Raw genomic sequence first — 17,191 nt, 5'->3', positions numbered from 1 at the left:
CATGTTGACTCTGCCTAATCATATTATGATTATCTAAGCACCCTGTTGCCATGTCCTTATATAATGGATTCCAGCATTTTCCCGACGACTGATGCCAGGCTAACTGGCCTGTAGTTCCCTGTTTTCTCTCTCCCTCCTTTCCTGAACAGCGGGGTTACATTTGCTACCTTCCAATCCACTGGGACCGTTCTGGAATCTAGGGAATTTTGGAAGATCACAACCAATGCATCCACTATCTCTGCAGCCACCTCTTTTAGAACCCTCGGATGTTGGCCATCAAGTCCAGGAGATTTGCTTGCTTTTAGTCCCTTTAATTTCTCCAGTACTTTTTCTTTACTAATATTAATTACTTTAAGTTCCTCACTTTCATTAGCCCCTTGGTTCCCCCTATTTCTGGTATGTTTTTTGTGTCTTCTACTGTGAAGACAGATACAAAATATTTGTTTAATGCCTCTGCCGTTTCCTTATTCCCTGTTATTATTTCCCCTGTCTCAGCCTCTAGGGGACCAACATTTACTTTTGCTACTCTCTTCCTTTTTACACACTTATAGAAGCTCTTACTATCCGTTTTTATATTTCTTGCTCGTTTACTCTCATTCTATTTTCTCCCTCTTTATCAATTTTTTGGTCATCCTTTGCAGGTTTCTAAAACTCTCCCAATCCTCAGGCTTGCCACTCTTCTTGGCAACATTATAGGCCTCTTCTTTTAATCTAATATTATCCTTAACTTCTTTAGTTAGCCACGGATGGATCACTTTTCCCGTGGAGTTTTTATTTCTCAGTGGAATGTATATTCGTTGAGAATTATGAAATATTTCTTTAAATGTTCGTCATTGCTTATCCACCATCATAGCTTTTAATCGAATTTCCCAATCTACCTTAGCAACCTCGCCCCTCATACCTATGGAATTGGCTTTGTTTAAGTCTAAGACCCTAATTTTGGACTTAAGTACGTCACTCTCGAACGCAATGTGAAAGTCAATCATATTATGATCACTTTTCCCCAGAGGATCCCTTACTATGAGATTACTAATTAACCCTATCTCATTACACAAGACAAGTTCTAAAATAACCTGATCCCTTGTTGATTCCACGACGTATTGCTCTAGGAAACTGTCTCGAATGCATTCCATGAACTCGTCCTCCAAACTACTTTAGCCAATTTGATTTGCCCAGTCTATATGAAGATTAAAATCCCTCACGATTATTGCATTACCTTTGTTACAAGCTCCTCTTATTTCTTGATTAGTACTCTGTCCAACAGTATATCTACTATTAGGGGGCCTATAAACTACTCCCACCAGTGTTTTTTGCCCCTTGTTATTTCTTATCTCCACCCATACTGATTCTACTTCCTGATCTTCCAAGCCATGATCCTTTCTCACTACTGTCCTTATGTCATCCTTTATTATCAGGGCTACCCCGCCCCTCCCTTTTCCATTTTGTCTGACTTTTCAAGTGCCCTGGAATATTTAATTCCCAACCTTAGTCACCTTGCAACCTCGTCTCAGTAATGGCCACTAGATCAAACCCATTTATTTCTCATTGTGCTATTAATTCTTTTATTTTGTTACGAATGCTTCGTGCAATCAGCACCCTGTGCTCGCTGACCTACATTGGTTCCCGGTCCTGCAATGCATCAATTTTAACATTCACATCCTGGTTTTCAAATCCCTCCATGACCTCGGCCCTCCCTATCTCCATAACCTCCTCCAGCCCTACAACCCTCCGAGATCTCTGCACTCCTCCAATTCTGGTTTCTTGTGCAGCTCCAATTTCCTTCGCTCCACCATTGGCGGCCGTGCCTTCAGCTGTCTAGGCCCTAAGCTCTGGAATTCCCTCCCTAAACCTCTCCGCCTCTCTCTCCTCCTTTAAGATGCTCCTTAAAACCTATCTCTTTGACCAAGCTTTTGGTCACCCGTCCTAATATCTCCTTATGTGGCTCGTTATCAGATTTTGTTTGATAATCGCTCCTGTGAAGCGCCTTGGGACGTTTTACTATGTTAAAGGCGCTATATAAATGCAAGTTGTTGTTGGATGATGTGCATTGCTGTTGAGTGACATACTTACAAATGTAAATAAATATATTTATTTATGGATTAAATGAGTTGCTGTTCCTCCTATCCTACACTTGCTCTTCCCCTCCCTACATCCTTACTGTGCTGAAATCAAGACTCATTGCACTGTCTCCGACTCCAACTCATTCTTTCCCAGGACTGTAGAATTACTCACCACCCTCAATCTTATCTTCCATCTACTATCTACAGGTTTTTAGAAATCCAAACTTGCCGTCATCTAATTACTACTTCCTGATTTACTTGATCTCTTTCAATCTTCTCAATCTTGGTGCTATCTTGCACTCAGGGCCTTGATTTGTCATCTGGGTTTCTCATCTACCTTTCTTTCCTTGTCTAGATTTGACTTTTGGCCGATCAGCAGCTTAATGGATAATGAGGACAGCAGTCCAGGTGCTTGTTCATTGTTCAGCGTGTTTTGGGGCCAGATGTTGAATCATCAAGTTTCTGATCATCTAGCAGGCTAAGTATTGAAGAAAGAAAGAAAGACTTATATTTCTCTAGAGCCTTTCACGACCTCAGGATGTCCCAAAGCGCTTTACAGCTAAATAAGTACTTTTTGAAGTGTAGTCACTGTTGTAATGTAGGAAACACAGCAGACAATTTGCGCACAGCAAGCTCCCACAAACAGCAATGTGATAATGACCAGATCATCTGTTTTAGTGAAGTTGGTTGAGGGATAAATATTGGGGAGAATTCCTCTGCTCTTCTTTGAACCAGCGCCATGCGATCTCTTACTTCCACCTGAGAGGGCAGAGGGGGCTTCAGTTTAACGTCTCATTGTAACAGAAGAAATGTTTTACAATCTCCGGGACAGATCTCTCCCTCCCTGATTCTCAATGCTTGACCTGCCTCACCTCACCTTCCCTTCCCAATTCCTGAAGCTGTCCTCTCTACTCGATTCTCAATGCTCTGCCTTACTCTCCCTAAACACCCATTTCTTCAGGCCTCTCCCTACTTGCCTCACGAGAAGCAGGAGAAGACACAATGCTATGGAGGGAGGGTGTAATCACAGCTCAACAGGTTTTCATAGGCAGTTCCCATTACAAATGTGGCCATCAAACATTTCTGATGGAAATATATAAAAATAATTGATTTTGGAATGGGGACTGAATTACATCAGCGATCCTGGTCCAATTATCACCCACCCTCTAACCCCAATTCCCCTGAAGACTACACTCAGTCTTCATTCCCCGTCTGGAGTACCACAGGAGAGCGTCTAGTTTTAACGGAATCTCTTAAAGGATTACTAGCTCTGTAAAGCTCCTGTCCGTTCAAGAGATAAAGGCAACGTCGTATCACTGGCCGAGTCTACTCTTAGAAATACTGGGGGGCAATTTTAACCTAACCTGCCCGTCGGGAGACCCACAGAATCGGGTGGAAAGCTGGTTTTACACCTCGCCCGATTTTACTCTCTGTTGAAGTCAGTGGAGTAATGTTGGGCAGGGTGTGAAACAGACATTCCAGTCGATCCCGTGGGATTCCCGACTGGCGCATTAGGTTAAAATTCTGACTCTAAGGGAACACTCCAACTATGTAATCTCTTGGGACAGGCAAAAAACCAGAGAGAAAAAAACATACTCTGGAAAATTCCTCTCCGACTCTCTCAGGCGATCGAAACCAGTCCAGGAGATCACACGGACCAAGTGTTATGTATAAAGACACTTACATTCCATATGATGCAGTCTCTGCCCCAGTCAAGGACCAGTCCAGCTCCCTCTTGAAGGCAGAGAGTCAGCACCCACCACACCAGCCAGCAACATGTTCCAGAGACTCACAACTCTCCCGGAAAAGAACAGCCCAACACCCAGTCTATTCCTACCCTTCATAATTTAAACTCATGTCCCCTCGGCCCTCCCCAACCTGTCAAACTGCAATAATCTATCAGTAGGGACGCTATCCAGCCCTTTTAATTATTTTCTAGACCTCTATCAGGTCACCTGTAAGTCTTCGCTGTTCTAATGAACAAAGCCCACTTAGATGAGATGCAAAAGGCCACCCACCATCTGTTAACTGTATCTCGTGAGGCTAGTTAGCACTTTAAGGCAATGCGGGAAGGAAAGAGGTATTTGGAATAAAGAATATTTCAAATAATTTCTTCCCAAATGTTCTTTTTTTGTTGTAACCTCTTATTTTGAGATGTGTGGACTTTAAATAGATAAGAGAGCTTCACTTAGATCAGACCCAAATTTCCACACCTCCAAGTAATGAATATTCTGTCTGTATGCACATAACTGTGCAGAAACTGTGAGAGAGTACAAATAACACTTAAAGATATCAGTTTGTACAATCTGAGAGTACAGCAGCCCCTCACCATATTTTCTCATTCTTGTTTTCAAATCCTTCCATGGCCTCGCCCCCTCCCTATCTCTGTAACCTCCTCCAGCCCTACAACCCCCCCCCCCCGAGATCTCTGCGTTCCTCCAATTCTGGCCTCTTGCGCATCCCTGATTTTCATCGCTCCGCTATTGGCGGCCGTGCCTTCAGCAGCCGAGGCCCCCAAGCTCTGGAATTCCCTCCTTAATCGTCTCCACCTCTCTACCTCTTCTCCTTTAAGACGCACCTTAAAGCCCACCTCTTTGGCCAAGCTTTTGATCACCTGTCCTAATATCTCCTTACGTGGCTCGGTGTCAAATTTTATCTGATAACGCTCCTGTGAAGCGCCTCGGGATGTTTCACTACGTTAAAAGGCGCTATATGAATGCAAGTTGTTGTTGTTGATGCTTTCCAGATGAAGGTCAGATACTGAGCTTATCGTTCACCAGTGGTTTTCACCCAGAGTCTGGAGACTCCAGCAAGATGACTAAAGGCGGCAGTAACAAAAAGAGGTAATTCTTTCACCTTCTGCTTCCACTTTGTCTTAGTGAAATTTCTTCCGTTTTACAGTTTCAAGAAGATGACTTAAATAAAAATCAGAAGCCAAGAAAAAGAGCAGCCATTTTAACCTACTTCACTGTGCGTTCCCCTGTGCCCTCTCACCCCACTATCAGTAGCCAAGTTTCAGTCATGAGCCTCTGCTGTTTGAACTGTGTCCCAAAATGATTTTGCTTTGCTTCTTATAGAAGTGTCATAATGACCTGTCTCTCTGACTGTGCTTTTCTGTGACTACACCCCCATTAATTTTACGCATCTTCCCCTCCCTTTAGAAAGTGTTTTGAGATGCTCTTCATTGTCTATGAGAGGCCCGGTTGTTTATGGTGTGTGGGAGGAATTGGCTCGTGTGAATTGCCTTTTCCCAACTTTCTTTGGTTCTTATTTTGTTAAGGGGCCTGCTTCTCCCCTCCTTTCCTGAAGGCCCTGACTCGTGTTGGGTACGGATTCCTCAGGAACTGGCAGCTCTCATCTACCTCGCCCATTCATAGAAATATAGAAACATAGAAAATAGGAGCAAGAGTAGGCCATTCGGCCCTTTGGGCCTGCTTCGCCATTCAAAATGATCATGGCTGATCGTCTAACTCAGTACCCTGTTCCCGCTTTTTCCCCATATCCCTTGATCCCTTTAGCATTAAGAAATATATCTATCTCCTTCTTGAATACATCTAATGACTTGGCCTCCACTGCCTTCTGTGGTAGAGAATTCCACAGGTTCACCACCCTCTGAGTGAAGAAATTTCTCCTCATCTCGGTTCTAAATGGCATACCCTGTATCCTGAGACTGTGACTCTCCAGCTATCGGGAACATCCTGAATCTAGTCTGTCGAGTCTTGTTAGAATTTTATATGTTTCGATGAGATCACCTCTCATTCTTCTAAACTCTAGTGAATATAGGCCCAGTCGACCCAATCTCTCCTCATACATCAGTCCTGCCATCCCAGGAATCAGTCTGGTAAACCTTCGTTGCACTCCCTCCATGGCAAGGACATCCTTCCTCAGAGAAGGAGACCAAAACTGCACACAATACTCCAGATGTGGTCTCACCAAGGGCCTGTACAACTGCAGTAAGACATCCCTGCTCCTGTACTCAAATCCTCTTGTAATGAAGGCCAACATACCATTCGCCTTCCTAACTGCTTGCTGCACCTGAATGCTCGCTTTCAGCGACTGGTGTACAAGGACACCCAGGTCTCGTTGCACCTCCCCTTTTCCCAATCTATCTTTCTTCACGCATGAGCCCTTACAGTGGGTGTTGGCACACTATTCTACCACGTGGGGCTTCACAGCTGAGCCTGACCCTGTCCTAACCCCAACGTCCACAACACATGGACTTCTCCGGCCGAGGTTACTGGATGGCAAATTAACGGAGAGCGGGGGGGGAACCCTGGTTGTTTTATTTCCTGCCCAGCCCAGGGCACCGAGCCCAGTTGTGAAACCCAGACTGTCACTTGGCTGAGATCATCGAATTCGGCCCAGTCCTGGAATTGAGCCTGGGGCCTCCGAGGCCTTTATGCCTCAATGCCAACAGTGCGTCAACCAGCTAGGACATCAGGGCAGCCAAAAGTTCGTTTGAAACTGGGCCTGTGCACATTTTTACAAGGTGCTATAAGTGTTCTGCAGAAATTTTTATAAGAAATTGCTTCATAAAAGAAAGTTGCCTGGCAGTGCAGGCAAGACATCGTTTGGAAAAACTGGTAAATTCTCAGCAGAGAAGGATCGTAAAATGTACCTCAGCTCTCTGCAGTAAGGGGAGTGACTTTCCACCATTTTGTGTCTGCTGTAAACTTTAAGGGCCTCACCCCTCCCTATCTCTGTAACCTCCTCCAGCCCGACAACCCTCCGAGATCTCTACACTCCTCCAATTCTGGTCTCTTGCGCATCCACGATTTCCTTCGCCCCGCCATCGGCGGCCGTGCCTTCAGCTGCCTGGGCCCTTAGCTCTGGAATTCCCTCACTAAACCTCTCCGCCTCTCTCTCCTCCTTTAAGATGCTCCTTAAAACCTACCTCTTTGACCAAGCTTTTTAGCCACTTGGCCTGGTATCCTCCATTATGTGGCTCGCTGTCAAATTTTTGTCTGATAATCGCTCCTGCGAAGCGGCTCGGGACGTTTTACTGCGTTATAGGCGCTATATAAATGCAAGTTGTTGTTGTTGTTGTTGCTGTAGGACACTTTCTTCATCCTTTTCGTTACCTGATCTCACTAACATCAACCTCAGTGTTCAACACAACAGTAAGAGCATCCTCAACGACATCACTATCGTTGGGGGCAACGGGACCGGTATCTTCGTCAAGTCTGTGCGGCAGGGGTCCGAGGCGGAAAAAGTTGGACTGCAGGTCGGGTGTCAGCTGCTAGCGGTAAGTCAGCCCCTGGCCTCTCAGGCTGACCTCTCTCGTCCTGTTTGTAATTCTGTCTCTGTCTGTTATTCATCCAAACCTGTTAACTTTCTCGATAATTTTTTTTTATTGTGAAGAGTCAGTGAAGGGCTCAGGTCCTTAGCGTAGGGACCACCAGGATTGGTGCATAGCTCTGGTTAGACCCCATTTGATGTACTGCGTTCAGTTCTGGGCACCGCATCTCAGGAAGGATATACTGGCCTTGGAGGGGGTGCAGCGTAGATTCATCAGAATGATACCGGGGCTAAAAGGGTTAAATTATGAGGATGGGTTGCATAGACTAGGCTCATATTTCCTTGAGTATCAAAGATTAAGGGTGACCTAATTGAGGTGTTTATAAGATGATTAAAGGATTTGACAGGGTAGATAGAGAGAAACTATTTCCTCTGGTGGGGGGGAGTCCAGAACAAGGGGGCATAACCTTAAAATTAGAGCTAGGCTGTTCAAGGGGTGATGTCAGGAAGCAATTTCTTCACACAAAGGGTAGTGGGAATCTGGAACTCTCTCCCCCAAAAAGTATTAAGGGTTACGGAACCAAGGTGGGTAGATGGAGTTAAGATACTGATCTAATTGAATGGCGGAACAGGCTCGAGGGGCTGAATGGCCTCCTCCTGTTCCTATGTTCCTTCCGATGATCGAAAAGAGTAAAAGTAATAAAGTAGTGATTGGTTGATGCCTAGGTTACGTTTTCAAAGTCTAAAGAGCAGGAATTTCTTGGGGGATTCTCCCAATCGGGCGGCGTATATTCAGCGCAATCGCTGGATACCTCACGTGAACCGGCCAATCTTCCGCCGGAGTTACTGCGGCTAATCGTGAGAATCCCCGAGGAAATTCCCAGTGTATAGAAGGAAGGAAAGACTGAGGGAAGTGAGGAATTCTACACAATGTTGGGAAAGAATGCGTTCGCGTAGGAAACAGTGAGACGATCTCAGTGTAGTGTAGGAAGGAGAAATAATGTGTAGGATGGCATTGTGGGAGCTTAGGAGGGAGAAGAGAGAGAAATTCAGAGAAACAGTGGCCATCATAATATCAACCAAATAGAGAAAAAAAGGTTTGCATTTATATAGCGCCTTTCACGACCTCAGGACGTCCCAAAGTGCTTTACAGCCACTTTTGAAGTGCAGTCACTGTTGTGATGTAGGAAACGCGGCAGCCAATTTGCGCACAGCAAGCTCCCACAAACAGCAATGTGATAATGACCAGATCATCTGTTTTAGCGACGTTGGTTAAGGAATAAATATTAGCCCTTGGCACCGGGGAGAACTCCCCTGCTCTTCTTCGAATAGTGCAGTGGAATCTTTTACGTCCACCTGAGAGGGCAGACGTTTTAACGTCTCATCCGAAAGACGGCACCTCCTACAGTTTAGCACTCCCTCGGTACTGCACTGGGAGTGTCGGCCTAGGTTACAAAAAAGATTGTGGTGGAGTGAGAGAACGGAGGGCAGAGGTGAGAGAAGGGTCACTTGTCAGGCAACAAAGCTTTTTCTTTTATCCTGTTCAGGAGTGTGAGAAAGGAGTTAGAAGCAGCTCCCCACATATAGCAGCAGTGATGAGTCCTCCCATTTCAATGGCAGGGCTGGTGTGTAAACGCCCACAGGGTTGTGGTACCTAGCTTACGAGCATACAAGCAGTGATGGACAGGAAAAGACCCTCTGGTTCATCCAGCCTGTCCCACACAATCGTGATACCTTGTGTATCACAATATATACACTCCCCATCCCATACCAAGTGATCTCTTGAGAGAGGCGAAAAATCAGATTAAAAACCCAGGCCAATTTGGGGCTAAAAATCTGGGAAATTCCTCTCCGACCCCTTAGGCGATCGAAACCAGTCCAGGAGATCACTCTGGCCCTGAATTCTATGCAGTACCTACCTTCTGCTGCAAGAGGTCACCATTTCTATTTGTTCAGCGGTGGACCAGGAGACTGCGATGAAAAGCATCCTGGAAAAGGCTTCAGAGCTTCGGACAGGAAATGAGTCACAGGCTGGTTGACTAACAAACTGTTTTGGTCTTGTGGCTTAAAATGGTGTTTTACCAAAATGACTATCATCTGGTACTTCTGACATTGTGTGGGAACTAGCAAAGAGCCATCATAAGCTGAATGGCCTCCTTCTGTGCCTTAAACTGCTCTGGTTTTATATTGAATTTTATTTTTTATAAAACGTTTACATTGAGGCTGTGTAGAATACCACAGGATATTAGACCATCCTGGATAATCATAGAATAATACAGCACAGAAGGGGGCCATTCGGCCCACGGCGCCTGTGCTGGCTCTTTGAGAGTGCTATCCAATTAGTCCCATTCTAATGTGAAGAAGTTTGAACAGTTGGAAAGGTTATTACATCGAATTTACAGCACAGAAACAGGCCATTCGGCCCAACAGGTCTATACCGGTGTTTATGCTCCACACGAGCCTCCTCCCACCTTACTTCATCTCACCCCATCAGCATAACCTTCAATTCCTTTCTCCCTTATGTGTTTATCTAGCTTCCCCTTAAATGCATCTTTGCTATTTGCCTCAACTACTCCTTGTGGTAGCAAGTTCCACATTCTAACCACTCTCTGGGTAAAGAAGTTTCTCCTGAATTCTGAATTCCTTATTGGATTTATTATTGACTGTCTTATATTTATGACCCCTAGTTTTGGAACCCTAGTTTCTCCAACTATTTTGATCTCCGGTGTGTGCCCGGGTGGCCATCGAATACGGGCACACATTGTCCACCCGTTCCCTTGGAGCCTTGAACCACTGGGCCGCTGGCTGTGTAATCAATAAAAACGGACCCAATTGAACTTACTAGCACTCGTTTTTAATTGGTTGTGTTATCCGTTACTTATTAGTGGTACCACCTCCTCACCCACATTTCGGAGGCAGCTGTACTTGTTCTGGTGGCATCAGCCTAGGCAGAAGTGGGCAACGAACCCCAAAACAAGCTCAGGCAAGAACATCACAAATGTCAGAAGAGTGCCTCCCTTACACCAGTGTGGCATTTCCACTCCCACACCCGCCATACCTTAGGATCATAGGAACAGGAGGAGGCCATTCAGCCCCTCGAGCCTGTAGCACCATTCAATTAGATCATGGCAGATCTGCATCTTAACTCCATCTACCCATCTTGGTTTCATAAGGTCACTCTGAATGTTACTGCTACTTAGTGTAGACTCTGGGTTAGGTTTTTCTGCAGTGAAATTCTTCCCAGTGGGAATTCAGATCAGATAGCAGCACCGTTGACTTCACGTCAAGCCTGAGCACTTGGCAGAGAGAAGAGTCTTTCATTCTATCAGGCTGAGCTGAGATCAGGCCCAGGAGTCAGAGGTGAATTTCTGACCCAAAGCATTACTTGTTATAAACTGGATTGCCCGATAGTGAAGGATAGAATACTGGAGCCTGGTCTTCAGTTGCTTCCAAGCCTCTATTCAGAGAGCTCCACACAACACACACCACACCCTAGATCAGCTCTCTTATAAATGGATACGAGAGTTCCCAATTGATAGGCAGCACCTGAGTACAATTAACGTTAATTGATATAAATCACATGGATATAATTAACATTACTCAACCCCTTAGTCTCAGGTGTTATTTGAATCATTTTTGCAGCTTGAAGAAGGGACGAGGCAGAGAATATCGCTACTGAACTGTACCGAAAAGGAGGCCTATCGGGCCTTGCACAGGTGCTCGTTGGCAGGTTCCCTCCGATTTAAGCAGAATGAAGAGGGTAAGTAGACAGAAACTAAAGGACTGCTCAGAATGTACTCCGGTGTGATGTATGTTTAGCTGGTGAAAACATAATTGATGTGCTTTCCTGAGGAGGTCTTTTGTGCAACCCCCGGTTTTCATCGCTCCACCGTTGGCCGCCAGGCCTTCAGCTGCCTAGGCCTTAAGCTCTTGAATTCCCTCCCGTAACCTCTCCGCCTCTCTCTACCCCTCTCTCCTCCTTTAAGACCCTCCTTAAAACCTACCTCTTTGACCAAGCTTTTGGTCACCTGCCCTAATATCTCCTTGTGTGGCTCGGTGTCAAATTCTGTTTGTTAACTCTCCTTGGGACGTTTTACTACGTTAAAGGCGCTATATAAATGCAAGTTGTTGTTGGAGTGTGGTGCATGTGTGGCGGAGAATGGAGTCACAATAGTGCACCCCTTTAACAGCGTGTGGAGGAGCGGGAGTCGCCTGTTTTCCTTGGGGGAAGTACGTCTGCACGAGTGTGCGGTGCTCACGAGTACGTAGCCATGTTTGTGCAAGTGCATCTGTGCCCGTACTTGCTCGTCCATGTGTGGCCAACGTGCGCCTGGGATCTGCGGGAGTGCATCCCCACGGCTGTCTGTTCGTGCCTGTGCCCCCGCGCGCATGCATTTGTGTGTCCGCGCGAGTGCAAGCGTGCAAAGGTCCTTCTTTCATGCCAGTGTTAATAATGCGGGCCTCTAGGTTACAGGAAGCTTGTGAGGGCACTTGAAGATGAGGAGCCTGTGGGTGAAGATTCCTTTTACATCCGAGTGAATTTGAACATTCTGGGCCAAGTGGACAGGTGCTCCCTGCAGGTGAAGTGCGACGAGATTCTGCACGTGATGAACACAGTGTACCATACAAAATGCGAGTGGCTGTGTGCCCGAGTCGACCCATTTACCATGAAGGATCTGGAGCAAGGAACCATCCCCAGCTACAGCAGGTAGAGTGCAGGCTATTTAATAGAGATAGCCCTGCAGAGCAGACGGATAAATGGCAAATGAGCTTCAATCTAGCAAAGTGTGAGGTGGCTTCATGAGGAACATAGGAACAGGAGTAGGCCATTCAGCCCCTCGTGCCTGCTCCGCCATTTGATAAGGTCATGGCTGATCTATGATCTAACTCCATATACCCGCCTTTGGCCCATATCCCTTAATACCTTTGGTTGCCAAAAAGCTATCTATCTCAGATTTAAATTTAGCAATTGAGCTAGTATCAATTGCCGTTTGCGGAAGAGAGTTCCAAACTTCTACCACCCTTTGTGTGTAGAAATGTTTTCTAATCTCGCTCCTGAAAGGTCTGGCTCTAATTTTTAGACTGCGCCCCCTACTCCTAGAATCCCCAACCAGCGGAAATAGTTTCTCTCTATCCACCCTATCTGTCCCCCATTTTGAGAGCAGGAATAAGGAGGCCACTTATTCCTTGGAGGTCTTTAAAATTATGAAGGGGAGCGATGGGGTGGATGAGGAGAAACTAATTCCGCATGTGGGTGAGTCCAGAACAAGTGGGCATCAGTATAAACAGATCAAATAAGGAAGCGTTTCTTTACACAGAGTGCGGTGAGAATGTGGACCTTTTACGCCATGTAGAGTGAGTGAAGCAGATAGCACTGCTGTGAACTATTTGGTGTCGAGGAGCAAGGTTACCTTGGAATACAGATACATATATCTCTAAAAGTAGCAATACAAGTTGATAAGGCCATAAAAAGTGCAAAGTACTGGGGTTCATTTCTAGAGAAATAGAATACAAAGATAGGGAGCTAATGTTCAATTTATATAGAATTTTGGTTCGACCGCACTTGGAATACTGTGTGCAGTTCTGGTCTCCGTGCTACAAAAGGGATATTGAAACACTGGAGAAATTGCAGAAAAGATTTACAAGGATGTTACCAAAATTGAGAGGATGCCACTATCAGTAAAGATTGAACAGCCTTGGGCCTCTTTTTCTCTCTAGAAAAGAGAAGACTAAGAGGAGACCTGACAGAGGTCTTTAAAATTATGAAGGGGTGCGATGGGGTGGATGAGGAGAAACTATTTCCGCATGTGGGTGAGTCCAGAACAAGTGGGCTTAAATATAACCAGATCGAATAAGGAGGAATTTCTTTACACAGAGTGCGGTGAGAATGTGCGGCCATGTAGAGTGGGTGAAGCGGATAGCACTGCTGCCTTTAAGGGACTCTTGATGAATATGTGAGGGACACGAGAATAAAGGGGTATTTGGGCGGGGGGGGGAAGAGGTAATTAGGAGGAGACTCACGTAGAGTATAAACACTGGTATAGACCAGTTAGGCCGAATGGCCTATTTCTGTGCTGTAGATGCTATGTATGCAGCTATCTTTAGTTGCTTTGAGGCTGATTGCCAAATTATCATTTCATAAAGGATTCTTAAAGCCAAGAGATGGAGGACACTTTTACCTCATCATCCTGGTGACGGTGAGGTGAAACTGGGCTATTTTTAATGACATTTCTCTCTCCCTCTCTTTTTTTCAGAGCCCACCAGCTCCTCCTGGTTAAAATCTATGCACTGGCAGAAAACTTCCAGAAGAACGAGAGACACAAGAAGGTAAAGTGCCAAAGAATGTGGTCATTTTTACCTGTACCATGTCACCAGTTCTAGGGTTTCACTACTCAATTGGATTACTGCACCCATTATAGTCACTAATACGTCCAATCCAATAGGGAACTCAGGAGAAATCTCTTTACCCAGAGAGTGGTTAGAATTGCTACCACTGGAGTAGTTGAGGCGAATAGCATAGATGCATTTAAGGGGAAGCTAGATGAGGGAGAATTGAAAAAGAAGGATGTGCTAATGGGGTTAGATGAAGTAAGGTGGGAGGAGGCTCATGTGGAGCATAAAAACCAGCATGGACCAGTTGGGCCGAATGGCCTGTTTCTGTGCTGAGGAATTCTATGTAATTTTGTATAAGTATGTATTATGTGATTGGACATTAATCCAGCAGATGGGACTTAGTTGCGGAGGCAACGTTATCCCTCATTTGAAATAAAAATAATGACCATTGAGCATTTATTTCCATTTTATAAGTTTAGGCGTATTAATGTTGAGATATAAGAATGCTCTTCTCGCTGTTTTGGTTCTTACCGTTTGTGTTTTATGAAGTTTATGAAGAATGAGGAGAAGGTGAACAAGATCCCAAAGTGTCTGGATCGGGTGAGGATTGTGCCTGCCAACCTGCCAAGGCGTCTGCCCAGTGCCAGTAGCTCCACCCTCAGATGCTGCCAAGAAAGTGAGTCAATTCTACTGAACGCTTCCTCCGTATAAAGGTTAAGGAATAATTCCCGCCCGTCAAATCGCTTTAATGGAGGCACTGTGCCCATTTGGACTCCATTGACAAAGGAAGTCATATTCAAACTGCCAAACCTTTGTGACAAAGGGGTTTTCCTTTTTAAGAAGGGTCCTGGAGGAGATAATCCCTCTTTGAATTGAGTCCTTAATCCAGGAGCCCTTCCTTATGGAACCACAGACGTTTACAGCACAGAAGGAGACCATTCGGCCCATCTGGCTCTATGCTAGAACAATCCAAAACTAATTCCATTGCACCTCTCTTTCTCCATAGCCCTTAGCTTCCTCTGCTTCAAATATATATCCAATTTTCCCTTAAAAGGTGCAATGATCTTTGCATTAATCACTCCTTGACAAAGCATTCCATGCTCCAACAACCCTCTGTGGAAGGAAATTTCTTCTAATCCCTCTCCTTATTGACAATTTTAAACTGATGACCACAGGTTGCTAACTCCCCATTCAGAGGAAATAGTCTTTCCCTATCAAAACCTTTCATAATTTTAAAAACCCCTATTAAGTCACCTCTTAGCCTTCTCTGTTCCTGTAGAAACAGTCCCAGTATCTCAGGTCTCTCCTTATAACTATAGTTTCCCATCCTCAGCATTATCCTGATGAATCTACACTGTACGCTCTCCAGTCTATAATAGGGCGCCCAAAACTGCACACGTCCACCCGAGAGGGCAGACGGGGCCTCGGTTTAATATCTCATCTGAAAGACGGCACCTCCGACAGTGCAGCACTCCCTCGGTACTGCACTGGAGTGTCAGCCCGGATTATGTGCTCAAGATTCTGGAGTGGGACTTGAACCCACAACCTTCTGACTGAGAGGCGAGAGTGCTAACAGATTAAAGATACAAGATTAAATGTAAGAGATTTAGAACAGAGGGCAGGAGAAACTTCTTCACACAGAGAGTTGTGAGGCCGTGGAATTCACTTTTTTAAATTCATTCTCGGGATGCTGGCAAGGCCGGCATTTATTGCCACCCCTTGAGAAGATGGTGGTGGGCCTTCGTCTGCTGTCTGTGTGGTGATGGTGCTCCCACAGTGCTGTTAGGTAGGGAAATCTAGGGTTTTGACCCAGCGATGATGAAGGAACGGCGATACATGTCCAAGTTAGGATGATGTGTGACTTGGAGGGGAACTTGGAAGTGATGGTGTTCCCCATGCACCTGCTGCCCTTGACCTTCTAGGTGGCGGAGGTCCTGGGTTTGAAAGTTGGCTTCCAGGGTTAACTGTTGAGGCAGAAAATATGTCAACATTCAAGCTGAGATTGGATAGGTGGATGAAGGAAAAGGAATTGAAGGGATAAAGGAACAGGATACATAAATGTGATTGGAACTATTTGCTCACCTGGAGGATAAACGGCAACACGGACTGGTTGGGCCAAATGGCCCATTTCCGTGTTGTAACTTGTGTGTATTTCTATGCTACTGAACTGACACAGAAACCGTAGTCGTGCTACTTTGTCTTATCCTCCGACTGTTCAGAAAACATTTAATATAAACACTGGATGCCCTCTATACCTGAGACACCCCGAACAAAGTTAATGTAAAAGAAAAATAACCTGAGACCCGGCTGCATTGCCTTCTACGTTATTGATACCCGGTGCGCGGATGAAGAGTGGTCGTGTGGGTGAAACACTGGGTAGGCGAGTGAGGGTTTGTTAGTACCCCTAGAACCATACCCCAGAATGGATGGTAAAATCGAGTAGGGTCTAAAATGGATGGCCAATCTGCTCCCATCAGTTTCCCGCTGAGTGAGTTAGGTCTATATTACCCCCCTATAGGGGTCCCCTCCCTCATGACAGATAATGGTAGTTCCACTCTCGAACTCTCTGCTGAACACTGGGACATATGAGCTGCAAAATTCATTTCAGATTTGATAACATTGATTTGTTTCTCAATTGCATAATTAATATTCAACTTCTTGTGTCATTTACAATCGTGTCTGCCCTACAAATTAAACCAAAATAAAACTTCACTAAATACAGTAAGTCTGTCAGGCATTAAAGTTTGGAGCTGGCTCTTCCCAAGTCACTCATGGATAAAGGCCCCAAGTGAAGTGGTACTGAGTATATGGAGCAGGAACTTCCTAGTCCAAGGTTCAATTCCCTGCCTCTGCTGAAGGTGGTCTCAGTCAGGACTCGGCAATCACTTTAGCATTCCTGGGTTAAGGATGGGAGGAACAACTCAGTCAGGGTTTTCCTATCCTGATTGTTGTCCATGGTATCAAACTTTTTTGCACCTTCTCCAATGCCTCTATGTGTGGGGGTATTAGACGAGGGCAGGATTGGGCTTGGCTCTGGTGCGTCCCATGATTGTATTCCCTACTGAAACTCACTGTTCAGGCTTAAATAGGAGGAATGTTCACTTAGCTAAAGCACAGCCCAAGAGTAACGTTAACTGAGAGCAAGTTATTCCCCCCCCCCACCTCCTTCCCCCACAATCCGCCAGGAAATGGTGTGGGGGAGGAAGAACGTTTAAGGGAGGCGGATGAAACTACAAATTCTATTAAAGTAGTGACGTGTGCTTGAATCGCAGATACGGATGACAAGATCGTGCCCTACAGCCTGGTTCAGCCGTTCACCGTACAGCAGAAACGGCCGGTGCTTATCATGCCGACACTGTTAGCCAAAGCGCTGATAAACCGCCTGCTCCAATCGCCAGCGGCATCAGACTTCAATGTGGTCCAGCCAGGTAGGTACAACTTCTTCACTTGGAATTGTACAGCACAGAAGGAGGCCATTCGGCCCATCATGACTGTGCTGGCTCTTTGAGAGAGCTACCCGATTAGTCCCACTCACCCTGCTCTTTCCCCGTAGCCCTGCA

General features: G+C 45.6%; 1 protein-coding gene across 6 annotated transcripts in view; it reads left to right on the top strand.

Moving 5' to 3' along the window:
* Nucleotides 1–17,191, top strand: part of LOC137305671 (caspase recruitment domain-containing protein 11-like) — an 86,240-nt gene that overhangs the window by 59,770 nt on the left and 9,279 nt on the right. For 5 of the 6 annotated variants that reach the window (XR_010958734.1, XM_067974571.1, XM_067974573.1 and 2 more), the window contains 8 exons: nt 2,416–2,468; nt 4,807–4,903; nt 7,116–7,305; nt 10,941–11,058; nt 11,766–12,006; nt 13,553–13,625; nt 14,181–14,307; nt 16,904–17,059. Coding sequence is in view for 5 of the 6 variants with exons in the window: in XM_067974571.1 (XP_067830672.1) it covers nt 2,416–2,468; nt 4,807–4,903; nt 7,116–7,305; nt 10,941–11,058; nt 11,766–12,006; nt 13,553–13,625; nt 14,181–14,307; nt 16,904–17,059 (1,055 nt within the window). In the remaining variant the exon portion in view is untranslated. The remainder of the gene's footprint in view (nt 1–2,415; nt 2,469–4,806; nt 4,904–7,115; nt 7,306–10,940; nt 11,059–11,765; nt 12,007–13,552; nt 13,626–14,180; nt 14,308–16,903; nt 17,060–17,191) is intronic. The other variant, XM_067974572.1, reaches the window with a different exon arrangement.

Source organism: Heptranchias perlo, chromosome 40, assembly GCF_035084215.1.
Source record: "Heptranchias perlo isolate sHepPer1 chromosome 40, sHepPer1.hap1, whole genome shotgun sequence".
Lineage (NCBI taxonomy): Eukaryota > Metazoa > Chordata > Chondrichthyes > Hexanchiformes > Hexanchidae > Heptranchias > Heptranchias perlo.
Note: the sequence above shows the minus strand (reverse complement) of the source record. Positions and strands in the feature narration are given on the sequence as shown.